Genomic DNA, 27516 nt, shown 5'->3' on the forward strand with positions numbered 1-27516 from the left:
GGCTTTCAAATATGAAGAAATATCGGTTATCGGTTTCGGCCAAAATGTTCATCCCTAACTGATCCGAGATCAGGTGAAAATCATATATAGACACTGGTTCATGAGTTCACAGAGATCATCGCCCTCTAGCGGCGAATCATTGACATTTGGAAACCGTTATGTTGCCAACGATTTTCAATGGAAAGTAGCTAAAGCTAGCTCAAAAAGCCGCTAAATAACGCTAGATGGCGTAATGCGCTGTGGACAGGTTTACATCTTTTTTCTCTCCTAATCTGTGCTCACACACTGCAATTTTAATATAATATATAGCCGAATGTCCAATAAAGCTGTGATTGATAGTGACTGACTGTGTTAACCAGCAATCCAAAACATGGCTAGTTGCTTTTTAAAAAAGTGCTAAATGGGCCTGACGTCGCTAATCTAGTGATTACATCAACTCCTAACCTGCAAACCTGTTACGATACTGACTTCTAAACCCACTGCAATGTTTTTGAATTGTATTTCTTTCTTTTTTTGATTGTCAGTCCTATAAGGTAGTAATAATGTTACAGTCTCTTCCCCCATGAAACAGGCCTTCTGTGTCTTTAATGAGGCTCAAGAATAGCACAAGGGAAAAAACAATGACAATCTCAATGTACTCATTTGTTGTTTTGCAATATTAAGCTGTACCAATGACATCACAGTTTGAGTTTATTTGGGTCTCTAAAGGGAGTCGATCTGAAAGCGCTGTGGGGCAAACCAATAGAAACGCTATACAGAGATCCTCCTACAGATTCTATTAGCCGGTGTCATTTTGCAAGCTTGGAACAAAATCAATAACGGCCCAGGGGACAAAGTGTGTTGAACAGAGGCTTATGTAACGCTTCACAGCTTTATTCCGACTACATGATGGATATACTGAACAAAACACGCAATAAAAGCTGCAATTATATGCATGAATGTGTTAAAGTGCTTTTTCAAATATTACCTTTCATGAAGTGTGTGTTTGTGAATGTAAAATGTCTGAAAAGTTTTAAAGATCAAAGTGCACGACAAATAAAATGTTTGACTCCTAAAAGAAAGAATCGATTCTGAACTGTTGAAACGAGTCGTCAGTAATTCAATCTCACTTCCTGATACAAACCAACGTAACAATGTAACTAATTTGCATAATGCCAGCCTGTGGTGTTGATTGGCTGAACAGCGTCTCTTAGCTCCGCCCTCAAACACTGTAGTGTATCTGAGACTGGAGGAGTTTGGTTCGTGTTGTTCATGTCGAGAAGACGCTGTTTTCTGAGATTGATACGGTAAAACCCACGCCATCGTCACTGTTCGTATCACTGTGATCAAGAACTGAGATTCAGATATGATAATGAGCGTTTGCTTTCTGACCAATCACAGCAGAGGAAGCTCTCAGAGAGGCGGAGTTTAGAGAGACTGAATCTACGAACGAAGCGTTTCAGACACTGAGAGAAAGGAGCTGATGCTGTAATGGAGATTATGAGAAAATTAAAGTGTTTTTGACCTTTGATGCATGTGAACCTGTTATAGAAGACGCCAAAACAAATCTAGGAGACTTTAAAATAGCATAATAGGGGGACTTTTTTTCCAAAAAACTACACATTACTTGTTTATCATTACCTTGTTATTCCAACTGACATTATTAATGCACTATATTACAAATGTTCTGAATCTTTGTTTCTCCTTTCGTTATTCACTGAACTGTGTTCAGCATTTCCTTTCACTGTATGGAAAAGAACAGCTTGGTTATTCTGCCATGAAGGTTTCTAAACACACACGCATCTGTAAATGATGATAGGATTTACATGTTTGGGAAAACCATTTCTTGCTGCCAGGTAAAAAAGCGGACAGATTTGTTTCATACGCGTCAGTAAGAGGATCAGCAAAACTCAGTGAAATATAATCACCATCTCTACCAATTAAACAAAGAAGAAAGGGAGGGGATATATTACTCATATTCCTTCATATCTGTGTTAATATGACAAGCCAAACATTTAATAGCCTGGCATCTGTCCTGCTCCTCTTAGTTTTGACTCAAATAACCTCCAAAAAGGATTATGTATGAATAAAAAAGTAAGGAAAATGTAATTTTCTTCCTAACCATCAGACACGAGTAAAGCAAACCCTTCCTCAGATTAATAATTGATCAAACCCATACAGCCTGAAGCTGGGTTCATTAAATGGGATATGATTTACATTTTTTCAGTTTTGGGTTGAGATAATGTTTTACTTTTTTTCATAATAAATAACAAGAACAAAAGAGACATGTCTGCCTTAGAGAATATATATATATATATATATATATATATATATGAAGAGTTCAGATGCAAACGCCTCTATCTAAGTGCCATCTGAAATTTTCTTCTAGAATGATCATTTTTATGAAGCTTGTATATTTAAGTTCAGTAATTTCGCTTAAATGGCAATGAAAATTACCTATTAATTGTCATTTAAGTGAAATTACTGAACTTAAATATATGAGATTGATAAAAATGATCATTCTAGAAGAAAATTTCAGATGGCACTTAGATAGAGGCTTTTGCATCTGAACTCTTCATATATATATATATATATATATATAGAGAGAGAGAGAGAGAGAGAGAGAGAGAGAGATTGATATAATGCTTTTTAAAGATACATTTCTACATTTAAAAACGGCCATTTTCACACTCGAAACTGAACATGCAACTCTAGTTAAAATCATTACAGTGGATTAGATAATATAATGTTAATACAAACACAATATATTCTCTATGTGGCCTAAAATATTAACTAGACTTTTAGTTGTTTTTTTAACCCTTTGTAATGTATTCGGGTACATTTTGACCGGGACATACATACAAAAATAAAAGAAAATCCATAATTTTTAGTATGAAAATTACTGTCAAAATTCACACCTGCCAATATGATATTATAGACATATTTAGTCGTAAACATATTTTGACAGTATAATCAAAATGCTATATACAATGTCAATCAGATATTGAGTAAAATTCACAAATATTAAAAGCCAATCGAATTGCAGGGTTTGACTTTCACACGATATCAGCTTTGAAAATGAGTCAGTCAACCTTTATGTAATCATATTCACACTGTATGAAGCGGAGAAGGTTTGAAGGATCTACTGAAAGGCAGACTTTGTTTCTGTAATGGAAAGCAATGCTCTGTGAGAAAAAAGAAGAAAAAAATACTATAGAGGGCATGAAACAGACTTTGAGTGGAGAAATGATATTCATTTCCCAAACATTAGGAGAATGTTTCCATGATGTTCCAGTCTGACACTGTCTCCACTGTTTCTCACTCAATAGCTCTTTCTTAGAGAACCGAACGCTCATAATCGATCCTTTCTTCAACAGTAAATCGAGTCTCTGTTTATCATACTCTCTATTTCTCACCAGAAAACTCTGAACTTCAGTTCATCTTTATTCTTTCCTCGCAGTTTTTCTCTTTCCTGCTCACTCACACACAACCTTCATTCAGTCGATCATATCCTCACATTTTGTTCACATGTTCTGAATAATGTAAGTTTCACAGTGATTAATCATTCTTCTTTCCTCTTCTTCTGGTTGTTGCTCTACAGCGTTCACTTGGTCTATGTGTTTCTGGGTGGTAAAGAGGGAATGACTCTGGGATAAAGCAGAACTAAAACTGCAACAATTGGATTAGGAGAACAAAAGGATTGTGTGAAGCGGCAGGGTTTGATGGGTAACTGGATTTTCCTCAATCTATTGTGTAGTCAAAGCCATGAGATTTCCCAAGCACAGACGTACACTAGGGTTTGCATTGACTAGTCGAAGGGTCCGTTCACACACTCAGTGCCACGCAGCGCCAGGCGCGACGCTAGTGTGTTTAGCTAGTTTCAGCCCGACGCAGTTTTCATTTTCACGTCCTGCGCCACATTTATTAAATAGCAAATGCATTTATGCTCATCACAACGCACTTACACTCTGCTTATTACACACACACTCTGCTTACTACACACACACTCTGCTTACTACACACACAGGGACACAGCAGCACGCAAACATGCCAAATATTAAAAATAAAAGGATTACAATGTAAAAAATTATTATTCTGTACATAAAGATAGGGTGGAATCTGGCTTGTCCCGTAGATGTTCTGCTTGCGCGCTTTAACCTTTAACCACACACACACACACACACACACACACACACACACACACAGCTTTAACCTCGCGCATGAGCAGATCCGTTTGCGCACTGAAAGAGAAGAGAAGCGTTCAGTTTTTCCACTATCAAATTCCGTCATGTAAATAGCGAATCCGTCATGGCGCGAACAAACTGGCTTTTAAAGGGAATGGGAGATGAGACTCTGATTGGTTTATTGCACGTTACGCCCAAAACACACCCATTACTCATTAAGAGAATAGAGACAAAACACACCCATTACTCATTAAGAGAATAGGAACAACACTTTTAGACCACGCACCGGGAGCACCGACCATTTTTCCCGTCGTTAAACTAGCAAAAGTGGATTCGGACACGCACTAACTGCACTTGAGCCGCGCACTTTAGACCATGAGCTTAGATCGTTAAAATAGGGCCTGAAAACTTCAACCACTAATCAGAACTGTTAAAAGCCATCGAATGCCTTAAAATATCTTGAATGTAACTCGACACCCTTGCCTCATTTAGTATGCACGGTTCTATGAATATGCAAATGAGCCCCACCTCCACTCACTCACTGCATCTGGTTGACGATCACATGTTGATCTGATTGGTTACAAGGTAGTTTGTGACGTCAGAAACACCAGCGATTTCAAAGCGTGTTTTTGAGACTGTCTTTGGTTCACTGCAGTTTTAAGGAGAAAATACTCAGCAATGGAGTCGACTTATTTATTTACACATGGTTTGTCTTAAAGCATATTAAAAACACCACATAGACACATAAACTACATTAAAAACTGGATTTACACCACAGCAAGACTTTAAACAACTTTACAGTGTAAATACAGGTTTTGATAAAAAACTAAAATCAATCATCATAATAAAGTGACCAGAGAAAGACAGACTGTAACTGTTCATACTGTATCTCTCAGTGTTCTTAGTGGAAGCTAGATCTAATGCAGCACACGGGATAAATGACTTACAAATAAACATACTGTATATTCGCAGACACACACACACACACATTCGCGCACACACTCACACATACACACACACACACAGATAGACACATATATTCGCACACACAGACACATACACACAGTATATTCGCACACACACACAGATAAACACATACTGTATATTTGCACACAGGCACACACACAGATAAACACATACTGTACAGTATAATCGCACACACACACACACACACACACACAGATAAACACATACTGTATATTTGCACACAGACACACACACACACACACACACACACACACAGATAAACACATACTGTATATTTGCACACAGACACACACACACACACACACACACACACACACACACAGATAAACACATACTGTATATTTGCACACAAGCACACGCACACACACACACATACACACACACACAAATTACCACCCAGGGCACAGTTTCTCTGTCCATCTGTCGATGTGTTTGGGTTCATGAAACTCCCACCAGTATACAGTGAGAGGAAGTGAATTCAGCCGAACTTTTACAAACGATTAAGTCCAAAACACAGTAATTCTCCTGACAGTTTTATTATAACTTGCAAAGACTGCATGACTAGGTGTGTGTTGCTCTGAATATAGCTTCAGTCATTCTGCTAGAGTTTAGAAGTGGAAAAGACAATACAACCAACATGAAACTAAAGCTGCGTCACGATTCAGAGGCTGCGTCCTTCCAACGCTCGGTTACGTCACTAATACGGGATTGCTGTTTCATCCAATAGCTAAAGTCTGTTTAGGAAGGTAATAGTGCACCTCTCTTCAACAAGCCGTGATTTAAGAGATCATTCGTGTCCGTAGCAAAAACAATGCAAGTCACACGCCAAACGTACAAGAACAAATTGAGAATCATGATTTTTTTGTTTCAAACAGAGATTATGATTCTACCACAATTCTGAACAGACAACTAAATAAAATAATGTAATTTACTAGAGGTTCTGACAAAAGGTTAATTGCTGCAGTCTATTTAAAAAAATGTTTAAATTTCTCATTATGAATTATTTAAGTGAATGATTCAATGACTCACTCATAAAGACTTCACTCGTTTCATTACTCGATGAATCAGCGTTTTTGAACGAATCTCTTGAATGAATGATTCAATGACTCACTCATATTTTAACAGTCTCTTGTCTCCACCTACTGGTGTAACGATGTAATGATACAATCTTTATTTGAAGCATCAAATTACTTTCAAAGGGTGATTCCTCTATTTTGATCTCTACTGTAGACATCAGTGTTTATATCCGAACTATAAACTTTTATCCCAGAACTTCTGTGATAATATGAATGATTGTAACAGGATTAATACTGTGTTTTTGAAGAGAGAGAGAGAGAGAGAGAGAGAGAGAGAGAGAGAGAGAGAGAGAGAGAGAGAGAGAGAGGATGAGATCAGTGTTCGCCGTGCATTACTGTTTGAAAAACCATAGTATGAAATAAATGAATAAATAAATAAATAAAAATTAAAGGTGAATCAAAAGTAACTCTTGTCTTGATGAACATGTATAAATGTAATGAAATAATGAAATGGAAAAATAACAATTTGCATTTTAAAGAGCGATATATTTGATTATTTAATCAGCTGAATGAAACAGAATAGATCATTATTTTAACTAATTTTATTAAACATGGCACTGACACACTAAAAAAGACCAAAGACGTGACATATCAGTTTTGACAAATGTATTTTATTTAATTGTTTCTATTATATTTTATTATTCCTAAATTAATTAAAGTGCGAATTTTAAAAACACAGTCCAGGAGTCTGGATTGATATCGTTTTAGAATTGAAATGCTTTCTTATTTCTATAACTGTGTTTTTACAATATTTAATAATAACCATTCTGTGCATTCATTCCACATAATGTTTTCTTGTCTTTGTCTACATTTCTTTCTGCATATTACATACATTTATTTGACAGAAACACATCAATATTGACTTAAACGTTTGATAACTTGCAAATAATAAAAATATGATGATATTTAATCTAGCCTGTGACCTATATTAAATAAATAAATAAATAAATAAATCTGGCAAAAACGCAAATATAAAAAATCATGTCTTTTCAAACACAATCACAATGTGTCTAACTACCCCGCTGTGCCCCTCAATCTGAAATATCATTAATAATTCACCACCATTATTAATAATGAATGTTTTGTGTGTCAGTCAGAGATTTAAAAAAAATAAATAAATTTTAGTCAGACTATTGTTATCCTTTATTCCAGCTCTAAATTCTTAAATTACGACTGATTTGATGTTGCTATGCAAACATAAACCCCTACAATTAAAATAATTAACTATATTACTTGCCAATATATTGCCATAATTGGCTTATTATCATATAAAATGTAAAATGACTGTAATTGCTTCAATGAAGTGTAAACATGCATTGATGAACTGTAATAAATGATTTTAATATTGCTGATATCAGTGATTATAGTGAGCACTGAACAATGCAATGAGGAAAACAATCTGTGAGATTAATCTGCAGAAATACAGTCGCACACACTGACTGTAATAAAGGTAGTTTGTAAACTCTTCTACATGCATCTTTTCATACAAAAGAGCCGTTCTTCCCGACGGGAGATTAAAGGAGGGGTTTTATGATCTCTCTCTCTCTCTCTCTCTCTCTCTCTCTCTCTCTCTCTCTCTCTCTCTCTCTCTCTCTCTCTCTCTCTCTCTCGTATCAGGATTAAAAGGAGTTCAATAATACCTCGAACACACCGCAATATACACTTATGTTAAGCACCTTTCTTAGCCCTTCTTGTTTTATTGTCTAATCCTGTCCTCCACCCCCATCCCGACTGGATTATGGGAGCATCCCATAGTGACTGTTGTCTTGGTAACCGGCCCCACCCTGTCTAATTCAGAGGTGGCATCATACACACCAAACAATCTTCTTACCCAATACAATATCTGTGTAAATACACTGCACGCTCACAAACCACGCCGCTTGATGAGTTTAATTGTACCGTATCTCATTATTTTTACTATATATCATTCATAGTATCATTTTCAGGAAGCTGACGTCTCAGGCACGACGAGGACCCCGTTTCCAACCCCTTGTTGCCGTGGTAACAGCTGAATGTCATTTCAGGAAGCATTTTCCATCTGCGCTGCTGTTCGGCGTCCAGGAGTGTGTGATAAACACGCACAAACACACACACACACACACATGCTGGAATCATCCTGTACATGACAGAGGAGCCGCCCTCGAGCGTCACAGAAACTCACAGAAGATTTAAATAGGTTTCTGTCGACAGTCTCACAAAGCAAAAGCTGGTACAGATTTCAGGGTTCTTCAGACTTCAGTGCCAATCCCATCTGAACTCACCAGCGACTGACTCTGAACAGCTTGATTCGCTTGTTCAGGTGTGTTTGGCTGGGTTTAGAGCCTAAAGTCTCCCTGTAGTCAATCATTTTATCCCTCAAAACTCATCTTTGATCAGCAAAATTACATATTTAAATTTTTTCCTCATGCCTTAAAATATCTTGAATGTAACTCGACACCCTTGACTCATTTAGTATGCACGGTTCTATGAATATGCAAATGAGCCCCGCCTCCACTCACTCACTCACTCACTCAGAGATCCACTGGTTGACGATCACACGTTGATCTGATTGGTTACAAGGTAGTTTGTGACGTCAGAAACACCAGCGATTTCAAAGCGTGTTTTTGAGACTGTCTTTGGTTCACTGCAGTTTTAAGGAGGAAATACTCAGCAATGGTGTCGACTTATGAATTTACACATTGTTTGTCTTAAAGCATATTAAAAACACCACATAGACACATAAACAACATTAAAAGCTGGATTTTCACCATATTTTCAAACGCATTATGTCTCTTTAACCAGAACTATTTAAAATGGCAAAATAGAGGAAAACAGACAATATTGTGTCTAAAATGTAAGTCACCCAATACCCCATTAACTCTTTTTTTTATATTGTATAAAATAAATATCATATTTGCAAATTGCATAAGTGCTAGTATTCGGGAAAACACCACTTTTGCTTGTGTGATATTGCTTATAAAAATGAAAAACAAGAATTATACAGAGCCTTTTTTTGCACCGTATCTTGGTTTTTGGAAGCATTTTTATTAGTTTTGCTGGCATTTTTGCCCTTTGCTCCTGTTAATTTCCGCCCCCGGTGTGTGTGTGTTTGTGTGTGTGTGTGTGTTTGTGTGTGTGTGTGTGTGCGCGCTATGGTGGAGGCGGGGATCTTTTCCGAGCGCAAGCGGTTACCCCTTCTGTTGCGAGGCCTGTTTAAAATGAAATGGGTGAAACATAGCAAAGGCTTAGACTGGACAGAGTAAACTCAGCCCTGGCCTTCTAGGACTGGCAGAACTCGACTATTGCTGGTCCAAACTGCATTCTGATGGAGCTTTCCCATCCACTGACAATCTACAGTTTCTGATTAATCCAGTGGCGCCAGTGCTGACACTAAGGCTGTGTTCAGGACGCAGGCAAATCTGATTTTTTCTCAAATCAAATCTTTTCAGGCAGGCTATTAATTGCTCAAGTGATCAAATAAGATTTGTGTGTCCAGACTTAACAAACCTATCTGAATGGATTGCTTTGGTAAAGTCGTAGTCGCACCCACATGTGTGACGGGGATTTCAAAGCGGATGAAGGAAAAATTGAGGTGCATCATATCGCTCTATCCGAGTCGCGGAGCAGAACTCAGGAAACTGGCATATTGATGTTGCTGTAGTCACTGCTGAAATCTTCAGACATACCGTTTGAATACCATATGAATACTTTCGGCATTTCCGTCATCAGTTTTGACGTTATTGTTGTGTGTCATATTAAGATTAACGCAAAAGACGATTTGAAATCCGATCTGAGGAGCCAGAGGGGTTTTTGAAAAAATCTGGAGAGCAACAAAATAAACCCACAAGAAATCAGACTGTCTGCCTAAAAAGATCTGATTTGATAAATAAATCAGATTTGCCAGTGTACTTGTTGCATGGAAAACCCCCTAATTCCAGCTATGGGAAACAGTAATAGTGATACTTACTGCAAAACACCACTAAATCCATTCCAGCAGAGTTCAGGATGCTTACAGAAGAATGAGGTAATGCTGACAAGGGAAAGGCTTTTGTTCGCAGAGTTGCACTTCTCATATATCAAACCTGAGCTATGGGATCTGTGCAGTGTTCATCAGAACATGAGAACACCTTCCTCAGCAGCATCCTCATCGTCTTTGAGAGCATGTGACACTGTTGAGTGCTTTTTGCAAAAACACCAATTACCCCAGAGGATGTTACCAATGATGACGAATAACCCGAGATAAAAGACGGCACAGAGAGAAATTGCTTTGCATAGATGAAGCACAGTCTAGGTTACCGAATGTAACCCTGGTTCCCTGAGAGGGAATGAGACGCTGCGTAATGACGTAATGTGAGGTCTTAAAGGGGACCTATTATGCAAAATTCACTTTTGTATGGTGTTTGGACATAAATGTGTGTTGGCAGTGTGTGTACACAACCACCCTACAGTGATTAAAATCCACTCACTCCTTTTTTTAAATCCCCATAAATCATAAGCAGTCTCTCCAAACGACCCGTTTTCAGAATGTGGCTTTAGTGACATCACTAAAGCCACAGGCCCCGCCCACGAGTGTTGACTGACACTGCCGTTATAACTTAGACCCGCCCTGATCAAGTTCACTGCGAGTTGTACACATCAGCCATTGCTGCAGCAATACACTCACGAAGCGTCGAAGCATCTCCCAAGCGCTGAAGGTGTTGTAGCTGGATGTATTCATTCACATAGCTCTCTCTATTTACTCTTGAAATCTGCCAGCCACTTAAGACGAGGTGGATTCATTTTGTTTTCAAAGAAAATGCTCCCTCAACTCTACAGAAATTTATGTAAGTTACTTATGCACTTCTTATACTGTTTACTCAGCTCTAACAGTGATTTTCTGAAGAAAAACTGATGCTTCATCTTTTGTGTGACATACAGTAAACTTTATTAAACTCATCAGTATATTTTGTGTCATCATTCAGACAATTCAGATCGTCAGACGGAGTCCTACAGCAGGCTTGCATTAATAGTGTATACAAGCAATGCCAAATACGTTATAATCGTAATTAAACTAAACTATACCTGTTCCAACTCCATACAGCATATATTCTCTGACTCTATTACTCTGACTGTCTGTTTTATTATTATCATCTTCCCTGTTCTGGCTCTGATCGCGGCTGCTTAGGCTCCGCCCCCTGTGCCGTGAACCAGCAGCTCATTAGCATTAAAGGAGAAGCACTAAAACAGTGCGTTTTTCACAGACCCAAAAATGATGATTTAAACGTGCTGTAAATAAAATTATGTTGGGTATTTTGAGCTAAAACTTCACATACACTTATTTTACATCTTGTGAAAATGGGCATAATAGGTCCCCTTTAAAGTCCCCCTGTAGTCAATAATTGTATCCCTTAACACTCATCTTTAATCACCAAAATGACATATTTAAACGTTTTTTCCTTGAAAAAAAATATTCGTGCCTTAAAATAGCTTGAATGTAACTTGACACCCTTGCCTCATTTAGTATACGCGGTTCTATGAATATGTAAATCAGCCCCGCCTCCACTCACTCACACCAGCTCAGAGCAGAATTTCCAGAAGCAATGGCAATGCGTACTTCATAAGCCCTGGCAATCGCAACAAAGCAAAAGCTTTGTTTACAGACTGACACTCCTCTCTTGGCGTCCCCAAAGCATGAACAAGCAGGTTAGACTTCCAAAGACGAATCCCATTTAGCAACATGAACTGACCAGAAAGGAACATGTTCGGCTGCAATTGAGGATACGTGAAATTTATGCGTTGAATGGGTCGTTCCAGCTCCCAGCTTCTCCTGTAAACAATCCAACACTGAACCAACAGAGCAATGAAGAGGATCCTCATTCCCAGCTGTGCACCAAAAGAAATTCTGCGGGATTTAAGCAAATACAGCCACCTCATCGAAGTCAACCACAGCGACGGACATCCCATCCCTTAACAAAGTGCCGCATCGAGGGGTCAGACCCACAGCCTCAATAGTTCACAGATAGAAAATTACATCTGGCCCAGTTGTGGCTCACATCTCCGACATTCTTCTGGCCCACATACCGCATCCCAGACAGCAACATAGTGTTGGCCCAGATCCGGGCCACATCTGGTACATGTGGATTCAACGCGTACCAGATGTGGGCCGGATCTGGGCCGACACTATGTTGCTGTCTGGGCTGAGCATGGCTGGCAATAGCATACATATCCGGGCCTCATCTGGGCCAACTGTGGCACTTATGGCTCAGTTCTGGTAGCAGCAAAGGTCACATGGGCCGTATCTGGGCCAAATACAGCAAGCCACAACTCACACTTAAACCGGCTTGATGTGTGTGGGCCAGATACGGCCCATATGACCTTTGCCGCTACCAGAACTGAGCCATATGTGCCACCAGACAGCAACATAGTGTCGGCCCAGATCCGGCCCACATCTGGTACATGTTGAATCCACACGTACCAGATGTGGGCCGGATCTGGGCCGGCGCTATGTTGCTGTCTAGGTGGGTTCTGGCAGAGGATGCCAAATGATGCCTTATATGCTTGAGACAACACGTCCTTTCGAAACACAATCTCCCACGATACACCATCCAGGAGAGATACAGCACCAAAACCACACTTGAGATGGTTGGTATGTTGCTATAATGTATAAAGGCACATTTTCAGCCAAAGAGGATGCCCTATGGCGCTGGAATCAACAGGGAGAATCGTCTTGCTTGAAAGGCCTCGCCTTCCAGATCTGCTGGATGAAACAATTTTCACTCTGCCGGTATCAGGCCCCGTCTGTACAGAAGGTCTGTCGCCACATTGCAGTGACCCAGACAGACCTTGACAGTTCAAACAGGACTCCACTGTCAAGTTGTCCGTCCAAACCAGAACATAACGGTCTTGAATATCTATAAGCCTAAATCTGAGTGCAAAATGCACTGCCTCCATCTCTAGAGCAACATCCGATGATGGCTGGCCGTAAAATAGTGGAAGAGTCCGTCTCTAGCCGCGTTTCCATTACCCTTCAAATTGCGCAAATTGAAATTGTGAATTGAAAATATGCCCAATGGAAACACGTCAATTTCGCAAAAACTCCCATTTATTGCAAAAAAGTTTTTCCGCTCGCATGTGGAGGTTTTTCAGGCAATTCGAAAAAGAAATATTTTGCAAAACTGCGATGGAAACAGTTTTTGCGCATTTACAGTCACCTGACGTAGATGATGCGGTGTGTTTGGACAGAATACGAGACAGAGTTCTTTATTAAATTCATACAAGACAAAAGAATTACAGGAATAATGGATTCTAAACCTCAAATAAATGCCACAATCAAGACCTCGAAGCAAAAATGAGGGAGAAACACCCAGAAACTCCTCATATGTGCCGCTCACAAGTATAATAATTAGGGTCGTTCCTCACCATTAATGCTTGAAAACACACACACATCTCCTTCGATTAATAATAATGGCTAGTGCAGTGGCTGGGATATAGTACATAAACCTACCAACGTCCGTTGCCATGGTTTTTGGAATGATTTTACTGATCGCGAGAGGAAAAAATGAAGTTTTAGTCGCATAAGATCGGTCAATGGAAACGCCGTCATTTTGCAATAGTTTTTTGTCGACATTTAAAAAAAAACAAATCGCAAAAGTTTTGTGTAAATCTGTAATGGAAACGCGCCTACTATCACTTTGTGATTAAAAACTTGCCCTATCAGAGAGTGAGGGCTCTTGCACGACAGCACACCCGTGTGGTCACTGAGGACACCAAAGCGACATGAGACTCCATAGCTGGAAGGGTCTTACATGCAGGATTCCTAGAGGAACATAATTTCCACAACATCTTGTGAAAAGTCCCGGTGCTGCCCGACAGTGTTGGAGAATTTCCTTTGTCTCATGTAAAAGTCTGAATGCTGTAATGCCAAGCAGAAAATAGGTCACAGGGATAAGAGAACGGAAAAGTACCCGAAAACCTGTAGGAGGGATGCAGGTGTTGGGAAGCACTGGAGGAAGAACATGTTATATAAGATGTTTTGAGATGTTCCACCAATAGAAGAAGGTCTAGGGGGAGATGTTTTTAACAGTGGCGAGAACACGAGGAGGGGCAAAAAAGAAGAGATAGATATGAGGGTGTCCATTGGGTACCTAGCGATAAGAAAAAGGTATAAGACATGAAGTCTGGCAATGGTAACTTTAGATGACTGGCTTCTCACTTTGTTGATTATTCAATAAAGTTAATTCTTCTGAGACTTGGAACTTCGACTCTGAGAAATTTCTTTGAGACCTGAACCAAGGACTTTGGTTTTGCCACAACAACAGTTTCACACAATGCAGTAATTATTGAATCCAAGCTGGAGTGAGTTGGACCCACATTGCCACTAAATTACAGTGACAGTGGACATGACATGAAGGCCAAGAATGGTAACCCATACCCGCAACCTTCGTGTTACCAGCGACTCTCACCACATAAGGTGTAGTTTATGGACATCAATGATTAGAAAGTATCAATTAAAGCTTTTTCAATGGCCAATATCCAGAGAGTAGAGATGTCTCTGAAGCCGAATACCTTATTTGGAAAAGCACGGACAATGACTTCAAAGGGAATAATGAATTCTACCGAATAATAGAAAAAATATTTCGCATAAAAATATTTTCGTTTATAGTTCGCATATAAACACTGATGTCTACAGTAGCGATCAAAATAGAGTGAAGATTGAAGATTGTATCAATTACATCGTTAGAGACAAGCGACTGTTATAAATGTGTTTGTCATTGAATCATTAATTCAAGAGATTCGTTCTAAAACGCTGATTCATCCAGTAATGAGAGTCTTTATGAGTGAGTCATTGAATCAGTTACTCAACCAATACATAAGTCGACACCATTGCTGAGTATTTCCTCCTTAAAACTGCAGTGAACCAAAGACAGTCTCAAAAACACACTTTGAAATCGCTGGTGTTTCTGACGTCACAAACTACCTTGTAACCAATCAGATCAACGTGTGATCGTCAACCAGTGGATCTCTGAGCTGAGTGAGTGAGTGGAGGTGGGGCTCATTTGCATATTCATAGAACCGCGTATACTAAATGGGACAAGGGTGTCGAGTTACGTTCAAATATTTTAAGGCATGAATCTTTTTTTTTTTTTAATGAAAAAATCGTTTAAATAAGTCATTTTGATGACCAAAGATGAGTTTTAAGGGATAAAATGATTGACTACATGGGGGACTTTAACACATTTGACTATTTCACAGAATTCCACAGATTTACCCCCAAAATCACACAGAAAATCAGTCATTAATACAGTGTGCAGAGAATCAGATGCCCTCTCAACTGATCCTCGCTTTCATTAAACTTCACCCCCCATCCGCCGACTGAAGGGGAGACATATTAATAATGCAGACATCATTGATCGCTCATGATCCCTCGTTGCCTTCCACCATGAAAGCCAAACCACACAAGACCTTTTCTAACACTGTTCCAAGTGGCGATAAATTCCTGTGAATATACTTTAGCCGTATCAGAATCCTTATACGTTTTGACCAACAAATTGACTTTTCTAGTGAGTTGTTCTTATTAGAAAAAAATAGATCTAAATGTATCTATTTTAACTTTTTGACTATTTTTTCTCCCTGACTTTCCCAATGCATAAAAAATAAAAAAAATCAGAATTAAAACATCTCTTATGTTTCTAGGTTTTCCCATGCTGTGTGGTGTAAGAGTCTGTAACAAAATATAACCAGTAATAATAATGATGCAGACAAATCAAATAAATGATCCAGGGATTCTCTTAAGAATAGGTTTTATACTGAGATGATGTATTTTATATCTATATCTATATCTATATCTATATCTATATCTAACCTCACAAACACGTTTTTTATTTTTATTTAGGAAGCACGTTTTTAATAGTCATTATTTAATATGTTTTTTTAAGCTTTTTTCCTCACAGGGACTATCAGCTGAAGCCCACAATGTAGATTTTACTATCCTTGTGGAGACAAACACACACACACACACACACACACACACACACACACATCCACAAAGGGTTCCATAAAAAATCTTGTGTTAAAGCATGATGTTGTTTACTATATCGGACAGATAAGTGTAGAGCGTGTCAAGCACACACACACACACACACACACACAAAGGCCCGCGGACACACCCCACTCTCAGCGTCACACATGGAACAAAGGTGTTTCACAGCAAGAGATGCTTTCATGCGTTTGACATCATTCCGCTCAAACCGTCTTCATTTACACCATTAAATGCATGTGATATATGAACGTTGAACATTGTATTCTTGAGTATTCTGTGTTTATATCATATGCATAATGTATACATCATAAATTGTCATAAATATTGTGTGTAATGTTACATGAGTAGTGTGATTTATACAGCATGTTCCTTTCGGAAACTGATTCAAGGAAAAGCGCTGTCAACTGAGGAAAACAGGAATGAATATGAAATGAGAAGAAGCAGCTGTCAATCAAAACACACACACACACACACACATAGTGTGAGGGAGAGAGAGAGATTTCCAGCAGTTAATGTAACAATAAAAACAGAGAACCTGCCAACACCTTCTGAACACACACACACACACACACACACACTCACACACGCCCATCTTCACCTCGACAGACTCAGTTCACAGAGGTCTCATAAACACACACACACACACACACACACACACACACGCCCATCTTCACCTCGACAGACTCAGTTCACAGAGGTCTCATAAACACACACACACACACACACACACACACTCACACACACACACACACACACGCCCATCTTCACCTCAACAGACTCAGTTCCCAGAGGTCTCATAAAAACAAAAACATCAGCATGTCTTACAAAGCCAAGGAACCAATCCGAGTCAAACACACACACGCACACACACACACGCACACACACATACACACGGTTTTCCACCTGCTCATCAGCCGACCTCTTCAGAATATAGTTTCAGTTATGAAGAAAACGAACAGCTGAAACTCCTGCATCTGAGCAAATCACCAACAACTACAACAACTCCTGTAAGACTGAGAGGATAACGGACCAGGAGATCCTCACGCTCACGGATCCTCATGTTTACCTTCTTCGGACGCCTCCTCCTTCCCGCGAGTCCGTTGAGTTTATCCGTCGCCTCCATCCTGAGACGGGACTCAGTGTCTTCATTCATCTTGGGGTCAGGGGTCAGGGGTCAGAGGTCAGAGGTCAGGGGTCAGCGGATCCCTTCTTACACCTGAAGAACTCGATAGATCCAGTGCAGGTCCACTCCAGTCTCTCCAGTCTCTCCAGTCTCCAGTTCACAGTGACGGGAGTAACGGATAAAGAGCGAGGGACTGGAGAGGGGGAGTGGCCGAGAGAGAGAGAGAGAGAGAGAGAGAGAGAGAGAGCGCGAGTGTGTGTGTGTGTGAGAGAGAGAGAGGAGGGTGATGGGCTCGGAGGGAGGAGGGAAACACAATGGTGTCGCCATGGTAACAATTCACACCAGTGTTTATTAGGAAGCACAACCGGGCCAAGTTGCCACCCGTGTGTGTGAGTGAGTGTGTGTGTGTGTCTTGTGTGTGTGTGTGTGTGTGTGTGTGTGTGTGTGCGTGTGTATTACTTTAATTGTAAACTGTTTATAGGCCTACATGATGGTTGTTGCACTGATTGTTGACTTTTTATGTATTTTGATTTAAATAAATCATTTAATGAAAAAAATATTAGATGAGTGCAGTAATGTGAACAAGACTTCTTCGATAAGAATTACTATTGAGAAAAAATCTAGAAATGTCCTAAAATATGCTTGATATGTTCTTGAGAAATGTGACCCAGACATTTTTCATAACATTAACGGTCACATGTTTAGCTGTTATTAAAGGGATAGTTCACTTTGAAATTAAATTTTGGTATGTTTTAGCTTACCTGAAGGGCATCCAAGGTGTAGGTGTCTTTTTTTCCGCAGTAGTTTCAATTTTGATATTTTTAGGTCAAACCGTTCTTGTCTGTCAGTCATATAATGCAGGTCTGTGGTCACTGTCTCAAAGAGCATGCACAGAGAAGTCCAAATTAAACAATTCCCCATCGCAAGTACACATTGATGGCCTAAGACACGAAACGAGCGGTTTGTGTACAAGAGGTAAAAACGATATAAATACTGTTCCTTTTCTCACACAAACCGCTCGTTTCGTGTCTTAGGCCATCAATGTGTACTTACGATGGGGAATTGTTTAGTTTGGACTTCTCTGTGCATGCTCTTTGAGATAGTGACCATAGACCTGCATGAAATGACTGACAGACAAAAACGGTTTGACCTAAAAATATCAAAATTGAAACTACTGCGGAAAAAAAGACACCTACATCTTGGATGCCCTTGAGGTAAGCTAAAACATACCAAAATTTAATTTCAAAGTGAACTATCCCTTTAACATAATGTTTATTAACTAAAGCTCAATATCACGAGTTCACACGCACATATACGTATAACATATATATTTGCAGTTCTGTCCGACGGGAGACGGAATTCGTCCCGAACCCGGAGAACTCCCTCCATCCCAGACTGGGATCGGGATAATGGAGATGGAGGAGTTAAAGCTGGAGGAACTGGTGGAACAGAGGAACGTCTCTATAATCCTGTATCAGATTATCTGAACGTTCCTCACAAACTTTGTTAATAAAACATCATATTTCCCTGATTTCTTTTGCAATGTCAGACTCAGAACAGTGTAACCTTAGCAAACTGTCACAGTGTGTGTGTGTGTGTGTGTGTGTGTGTGTGTGTGTGTGTGTGTGTGTGTGTGTGTGTGTGTGTGTGTGTGTGTGTGTGTGTGTGTGTGTGTGTGATCTTTCCACAGAGAGATCCTGCTGATGTTAATGACGGCCTCGGGTCACAGCGATGACAGAACATCATTACACACACACACACACACACACACACACACACACACACATCACAGCTACTGCTGCTCACGAAGTTAAACAGTCGTTAGAGTTGATAAAACATGTGCATGTTTACTTTTTGTCAATTAACCCTTAAATGCATGTTCTGCCATTCATTATTACATAATCGGGTCTTTATCGACCCGGATCTATATGTAACACGGATGGATCTCTAACTGCCACAATAGTATAAAACTCTATTTTATATATTCTAGTAATATTTAATAACAATTACAAACGAATGAAATAAAGCATATTTAGCAACCTTTCAGAACTTGGAAGGGTTCAATTTGAGCAGATGTTTTTTCCCATCATCATCATTTCCCAGCAGGGCTGTAGCTAGAGGATTCGGGGCCCCTTGAAAAAATATTGATGTGGGCCCCCACCACCCTCCACCAATATCATATACTGTACAATTAGGGCTGTAAGGATATGCGATATGAAACCGAAATCGCAACACTTAGACCCACGAACCTGTGTCGCGGTGTGAGAAGGCAGAATCGCAACACACCCTTTCCAACTCCCAGAGTTATCCTTACCGTCCAGATCCACATCTTTAAATTACTATTATTTTAAGTTAACATTATAAAATATGTAGACCTATACGCCACAAAACTAGTTGAGGATAAATTCTTTAAAATTGGGCAATCCGTTGCGGACGTGAGCGCTCTGAAAGCGGCACTAAAAGACTGCTTTAAAACTTTCACAGAGACCTCAAACAGAAAACACAAAGCCTTTCTTTAAAATGAATTCCGTTTTGTATTAATTGTATCTTAATTTTAATCAATGTTTCATCAACCAATTGCCTGGATTTACGGTAATAAATAAGAAGTAAATATAGCAGACAATAGATAATCATGACACGGAGGCGCCGGCGCATGAACTGGAGCTCGTCTCATAAATGAACCGAAACTCAGTGTATAAGGTAGCCAACTTGCCTCACAGACCTGACAAATATATCTATATTGAAATGTCTACTTTTAAACAGAACAATTCAAAACGAAAGAAAACAGACTGCTCTCTGCTTATGTAATCCGTATGAAATGTGTATTTCTCTCTGGCACGCGTTCACAACTGCGAAGATCGCGAGTCAGCATCATCAGCTTCATCTTTGCAGCCGACACTGACACAGAAAACACTTGTTTATTAATAAACAATTAAAATGTCTCCTTGCTTTATTTGACATATTCATAATCATTACTTTTGCCGGTTCTTTGTGACAGCTTTTAGGTGCTTTATTGGCAGCGCCACCCTTACATGTTTCATGAACTTGCACCACCGCATCAGCAACAAAAAATTTAGATTTTTTTCAATCAACCAGGAATTTTGACCATGTAATCATTCGGTCGATTGTGGTGCGCACCGATAATGAAGAGTGACAGTACCCGGTAGGCTGTAGACGGTAGTTTTCTTATTCCCAGCGAAATAACAATACAACCTGTCTTTAAGAACGTCTTGATCAAATGGGATACAACAACTCTCCTGGCCTCCCTCTCCTTCTGTTCATGGCGTTTCTGGTTCTGGTATTTATGTTTTCTTTTCCCCAACATTTTTCAGTCAGTCAGTCTCCTGCTCTTCCACCAAGTTCATCTTTAACTTCAGGCACTGCCGCCTCAACTCTGATTGGTTCTATTCACGAGGTGGGGTTGGACTTATTGGGTCCATCTGATGTTTGTCACTGACTGAATAATTAATAAATACTTTAGATTGGCTAAACCATTTTTAGAGAGGTAAGAGAAGCAGATATTGTGAAAAAAAATGTAACCAAATTTCATGTTTTTGTGGTTTTCATTTAAAGCGACACTAAGCAACTTTTCCTCTTCGGTCGCCCTACAGGTTGGAAATGGAATTGTCCATTACCGCTGTCGTAAATAATTTCGCCGCCCGCAGCCGACTGTCGCACGCACACTCGCTGTTTATCCAGCACCGGCTTTGGACTGAACGATGTCCACTGACAAGGTAGAGTATGTTGCATGATTTCATGAAAGTATGATGTATTGCAACATCAGAAACGAAGGAAAACTAAATAATGATTATTGTAACACTTGACGTAAAGCAAGTCAAATTTGTAGTTTTCTTATGTCTCATTCGAACTACAGAAATGCGACCCGGTTTGGCAAACTTGCATAGTGTGGTTATAGCAGATATAGGGCTGCAAAGCGAATCCAGAAGTGCCTTTCACCCTGTTACGACTTGATGAACCACTGATACGATTTTGGAAACATTATTTTAAGATAAAAAATGTTCCTTAGTGTTGCTTTAAATCTCATACAACTAATATAAATATTAGAATTATTCATACAACAGGGGCCTATATAGTATAACTGCTGGATTTTGTGCTATAATTGTCACCACCTTTCACCCCACTAGCGACGGCCCTGTTTCCCAGAACATTCAGCATCTGTTCATACTCAACATCTCAACCATATCTATCGTTTTCAACGTCTTCAAAATCAATATAATCATATTCGACATCTCAACCATATCTATCGTTTTCAACGTCTTCAAAATCAATATAATCATGTTCGACATCTCAACCATATCTATCGTTTTCAACGTCTTCAAAATCAATATAATCATATTCGACATCTCAACCATATCTATCGTTTTCAACGTCTTCAAAATCAATATAATCATATTCGACATCTCAACCATATCTATCGTTTTCAACGTCTTCAAAATCAATATAATCATATTCGACATCTCAACCATATCTAACGTTTTCAACTACTTCAAAATCAATATAATCATATTCGACATCTCAACCATATCTATCGTTTTCAACGACTTCAAAATCAATATAATCATATTCGACATCTCAACCATATCTATCGTTTTCAACGTCTTCAAAATCAATCTAATCATATTCGACATCTCAACCATATCTATCGTTTTCAACGACATCTCAACCATATCTATCGTTTTCAACGTCTTCAAAATCAATATAATCATATTCGACATCTCAACCATATCTATCGTTTTCAACGTCTTCAAAATCAATATAATCATGTTCGACATCTCAACCATATCTATCGTTTTCAACGACTTCAAAATCAATATAATCATATTCGACATCTCAACCATATCTATCGTTTTCAACGTCTTCAAAATCAATCTAATCATATTCGACATCTCAACCATTTCTATCGTTTTCAACGTCTTCAAAATCAATATAATCATATTCGACATCTCAACCATATCTATCGTTTTCAACGTCTTCAAAATCAATATAATCATATTCGACATCTCAACCATATCTATCGTTTTCAACGTCTTCAAAATCAATATAATCATATTCGACATCTCAACCATATCTATCGTTTTCAACGACTTCAAAATCAATATAATCATATTCGACATCTCAACCATATCTATCTTTTTCAACGTCTTCAAAATCAATATAATCATATTCGACATCTCAACCATATCTATCGTTTTCAACGTCTTCAAAATCAATATAATCATATTCGACATCTCAACCATATCTAACGTTTTCAACTACTTCAAAATCAATATAATCATATTCGACATCTCAACCATATCTATCGTTTTCAACGACTTCAAAATCAATATAATCATATTCGACATCTCAACCATATCTATCGTTTTCAACGTCTTCAAAATCAATCTAATCATATTCGACATCTCAACCATATCTATCGTTTTCAACGACTTCAAAATCAATCTAATCATATTCGACATCTCAACCATATCTATCGTTTTCAACGTCTTCAAAATCAATATAATCATATTCGACATCTCAACCATATCTATCGTTTTCAACGACTTCAAAATCAATATAATCATATTCGACATCTCAACCATATCTATCGTTTTCAACGTCTTCAAAATCAATCTAATCATATTCGACATCTCAACCATTTCTATCGTTTTCAACGTCTTCAAAATCAATATAATCATATTCGACATCTCAACCATATCTATCGTTTTCAACGTCTTCAAAATCAATATAATCATATTCGACATCTCAACCATATCTATCGTTTTCAACGTCTTCAAAATCAATATAATCATATTCGACATCTCAACCATATCTATCGTTTTCAACGACTTCAAAATCAATATAATCATATTCGACATCTCAACCATATCTATCGTTTTCAACGTCTTCAAAATCAATATAATCATATTCGACATCTCAACCATGTCTAACGTTTTCAACGACTTCAAAATCAATATAATCATATTCGACATCTCAACCATATCTATCGTTTTCAACGTCTTCAAAATCAATATAATCATATTCGACATCTCAACCATATCTATCGTTTTCAAAGTCTTCAAAATCAATATAATCATAAACGTCTTCAAAATCAATATAATCATATTCAACATCTCAACCATATCTATCGTTTTCAACGACTTCAAAATCAATATAATCATTTTCAACATCTCAACCATATCTATCGTTTTCAACGTCTTCAAAATCAATATAATCATGTTCAACACCTCAACCATATCTATCATTTTCAACGTCTTCAAAATCAATATAATCATGTTCAACATCTCAACCATATCTAACTGCAAAATCAATATTTTGATCTCTGACAGCTTCACCAGATCCACCCTCAGTGACTCTAATATTTGATTGCGTACAGAACTTGCTCTGCATTAAATCACTGAGCATTGCTGGTGATATTCTTTTGTTTTATGCATTTATGATATTAGTGAAACATCACGTCATCATTGTGTTTCAGACAGCGCCACCTTGAGGAATAAAGGCGAATTGCACTTTATTGAGTCATCAGAGATTCAGTTGCTGCGCAGAAAATACAAACTTACACTATTGCATACATCGGGTCACGAGCGACCCGATACACTTTTTACAAAAAACAAACAAAGTACAAAACAGACATTCTTTTATATATATATTTTCTTGTTATATTGTTTATAATGAATGTATTGAGGAATTATATATGAATAATTAGGAATAATTATTGTATATATAAATACACACATATGCATGTATATATTTAAGAAATATTTGCATGTACAGTGAGGAAAATAAGTATTTGAACACCCTGCTATTTTGCAAGTTCTCCCACTTAGAAATCATGGAGGGGTCTGAAATTGTCATCGTAGGTGCATGTCCATTGTGAGAGACATATTTTAAATAAAAAAATCCAGAAATCACAATGTATGATTTTTTAACTATTTATTTGTATGATACAGCTGCAAATAAGTATTTGAACACCTGAGAAAATCAATGTTAATATTTGGTACAGTAGCCTTTGTTTGCAATTACAGAGGTCAAGCGTTTCCTGTAGTTTTTCACCAGGTTTGCACACACTGCAGGAGGGATTTTGGCCCACTCCTCCACACAGATCTTCTCTAGATCAGTCAGGTTTCTGGGCTGTCGCTGAGAAACACGGAGTTTGAGCTCCCTCCAAAGATTCTCTATTGGGTTTAGGTCTGGAGACTGGCTAGGCCACGCCAAAACCTTGATATGCTTCTTACAGAGCCACTCCTTGGTTATCCTGGCTGTGTGCTTCGGGTCATTGTCATGTTGGAAGACCCAGCCTCGACCCATCTTCAATGCTCTAACTGAGGGAAGGAGGTTGTTCCCCAAAATCTCGCAATACATGGCCCCGGTCATCCTCTCCTTAATACAGTGCAGTCGCCCTGTCCCATGTGCAGAAAAACACCCCCAAAGCATGATGCTACCACCCCCATGCTTCACAGTAGGGATGGTGTTCTTGGGATGGTACTCATCATTCTTCTTCCTCCAAACACGTTTAGTGGAATTATGACCAAAAAGTTATATTTTGGTCTCATCTGACCACATGACTTTCTCCCATGACTCCTCTGGATCATCCAAATGGTCATTGGCAAACTTAAGACGGGCCTTGACATGTGCTGGTTTAAGCAGGGGAACCTTCCGTGCCATGCATGATTTCAAACCATGACGTCTTAGTGTATTACCAACAGTAACCTTGGAAACGGTGGTCCCAGCTCTTTTCAGGTCATTGACCAGCTCCTCCCGTGTAGTTCTGGGCTGATTTCTCACCTTTCTTAGGATCATTGAGACCCCACGAGGTGAGATCTTGCATGGAGCCCCAGTCCGAGGGAGATTGACAGTCATGTTTAGCTTCTTCCATTTTCTAATGATTGCTCCAACAGTGGACCTTTTTTCACCAAGCTGCTTGGCAATTTCCCCGTAGCCCTTTCCAGCCTTGTGGAGGTGTACAATTTTGTCTCTAGTGTCTTTGGACAGCTCTTTGGTCTTGGCCATGTTAGTAGTTGGATTCTTACTGATTGTATGGGGTGGACAGGTGTCTTTATGCAGCTAACGACCTCAAACAGGTGCATCTAATTTAGGATAATAAATGGAGTGGAGGTGGACATTTTAAAGGCAGACTAACAGGTCTTTGAGGGTCAGAATTCTAGCTGATAGACAGGTGTTCAAATACTTATTTGCAGCTGTATCATACAAATAAATAGTAAAAAAATCATACATTGTGATTTCTGGATTTTTTTTTTTGATTATGTCTCTCACAGTGGACATGCACCTACGATGACAATTTCAGACCCCTCCATGATTTCCAAGTGGGAGAACTTGCAAAATAGCAGGGTGTTCAAATACTTATTTTCCTCACTGTATATACTGTATATATATTAATACATAATTTGTATTACATATAAATATGAAAATTGTATATATATATAAATCTTTTTTTTTTTTAATTTACACGCATGTGTGTGTATTAACATAACAAATATTTATACACAGTAGACACATATAGGGCCCTATTTTAACGTTCTGAAACGCAAGTATCAAGCGCGAAACGCAAATAACTTTGCTATTATAACGGCGGATTTGCCAGATGCACGGCAGGAGCGGTTCACAGCCGAGGAGACCGACGTTCTCGTCAGGGCCGTAAAACACAGAGAAGTGACATTGGGGATGGAGAAACCCACACATAATGGAAATATTTTTCCTTGTAATTATGTATGGTTTGCAACAATGTGAACTGCTGCGTCTGTGTAGATGAGAGAAGCAAAGTGTGTGTGTGTTGTGCACACGCTACATTATGGCCAAGCATGCGCCCTTAAAATAGCATCTGAACGCGCCGCTGACTTTAGACGAGGTTTCTCCTGGTCTGTGGCGGAATTGTTTTCTGGAACTGCAAAATAGCACCAGGGAACGTTTGCGCCGGAACACGCCTCCTCTTTTCGCTGAACCGCCCCCGGGAGCGCAAGTTCATTCCCTAATTTACCGACGTGCGTCTGTGGAGGGAAAAGTCCGCTGTGCGTCGGGTGAGAAATAGGAATGACACATGCGTCGGTGTACAAGTCAATTGCGCTGGGTGCAAGATAGAGCCCATTGTATGAAAACACCCAAAAGAGGCGATTAATCGTTGCCCAGCACAAATTTTCTTGTTATATTGTTTATAATGAATGGATTGAGGAATACTAAGAAGGTCTATCTTTAACTAATGAATGAGGGGGAGGGAGTGAATGACGTGAATGTATGGGTTAAAGAAAAAAAAAAAAAAAGTTGTTTAATGCTCATTCAGCCGGTTCCGTTCGGAGCAGGACTCAGCCTGTTTAACTGAATAAAATGGAAAAAATGGACTCCTGAAGTGATACTGTATCTGGTTTGACGTGGCAAAGATCGCACTAAATATAGATTTCCAAGCTTCCTAAAGTTGCCAACCAAGTGAGTTTGCAGTGCCAGCCGGTCCTGAGCTTTCTGGCACACAAGGGTTGTTAGAATCATGAATGGGAGAACAGACAGATGGGAGTGTGTGTACATCCACAGCATAACCACATCAAAGATTCATTAACCCCTTAACGCTCACGCCCCTTCATGATAATAAACGTGAACATGCACTATCCAAACTTAAATGGTTGTAATTCAAGAATGCTTTGGAATATATAACTAAGTTTGGTTTTGTTTTAAAGAAGACACTCAGTAGATTATTGCTGAAGTGAAAGCATGAAACTATGAAAAAGTTATGGAAGTTTAAATTGACTGTAAATCTAATGTACTGTACTACATATTTATTATTTTATATAAAATATATATTTTACTTAATAATTTTTACTCTAAAATTACTATGAAATCAAAGCTATACTGTATGTCTAACCAAGTTGTGTTCCAAATTTGAAGTTGATATCACAAAATTTAAGTTTCTATGAGATTTTGTTTAGGCGCTGTACCAAAAATCAAGATTAGAAAAGGTTTTGATTATAAAGTAGTTAAGATAAATTTTGTAATATGAAACCTTGCGATGCCCACTAGGGGAGGAGCCTGTTAAAATAATTTAGAGTACCGTTTCCATGGTAACACAACATCCAATTTCAAAACGGGTTTCACAGGATGAACTTTGAGTTAGTAAGCTTTCGAATGATACCTAATTTATGATTATTA

General features: G+C 38.8%; 1 protein-coding gene across 2 annotated transcripts in view; it reads right to left on the reverse strand.

The window, feature by feature from the left end:
* ank2b (ankyrin 2b, neuronal) overlaps positions 1–27516 on the reverse strand; it is a 150553-nt gene that overhangs the window by 110586 nt on the left and 12451 nt on the right. Inside the window, exon 1 of one of the 2 annotated variants that reach the window (XM_084108692.1) lies at positions 17290–17510. The exons of the other annotated variant lie outside the window; for it this stretch is intronic. Within the exon in view, the coding sequence (XP_083964818.1) occupies positions 17290–17376 (87 nt within the window). The 5' untranslated portion in view covers positions 17377–17510. Of the gene's footprint in view, positions 1–17289; positions 17511–27516 lie in introns of those variants that run through there. 2 annotated transcript variants of the gene reach the window in all.

The sequence above is a fragment of the Abramis brama genome (assembly GCF_963993115.1).
Source record: "Abramis brama genome assembly, chromosome: 3".
NCBI classification, from domain to species: domain Eukaryota; kingdom Metazoa; phylum Chordata; class Actinopteri; order Cypriniformes; family Leuciscidae; genus Abramis; species Abramis brama.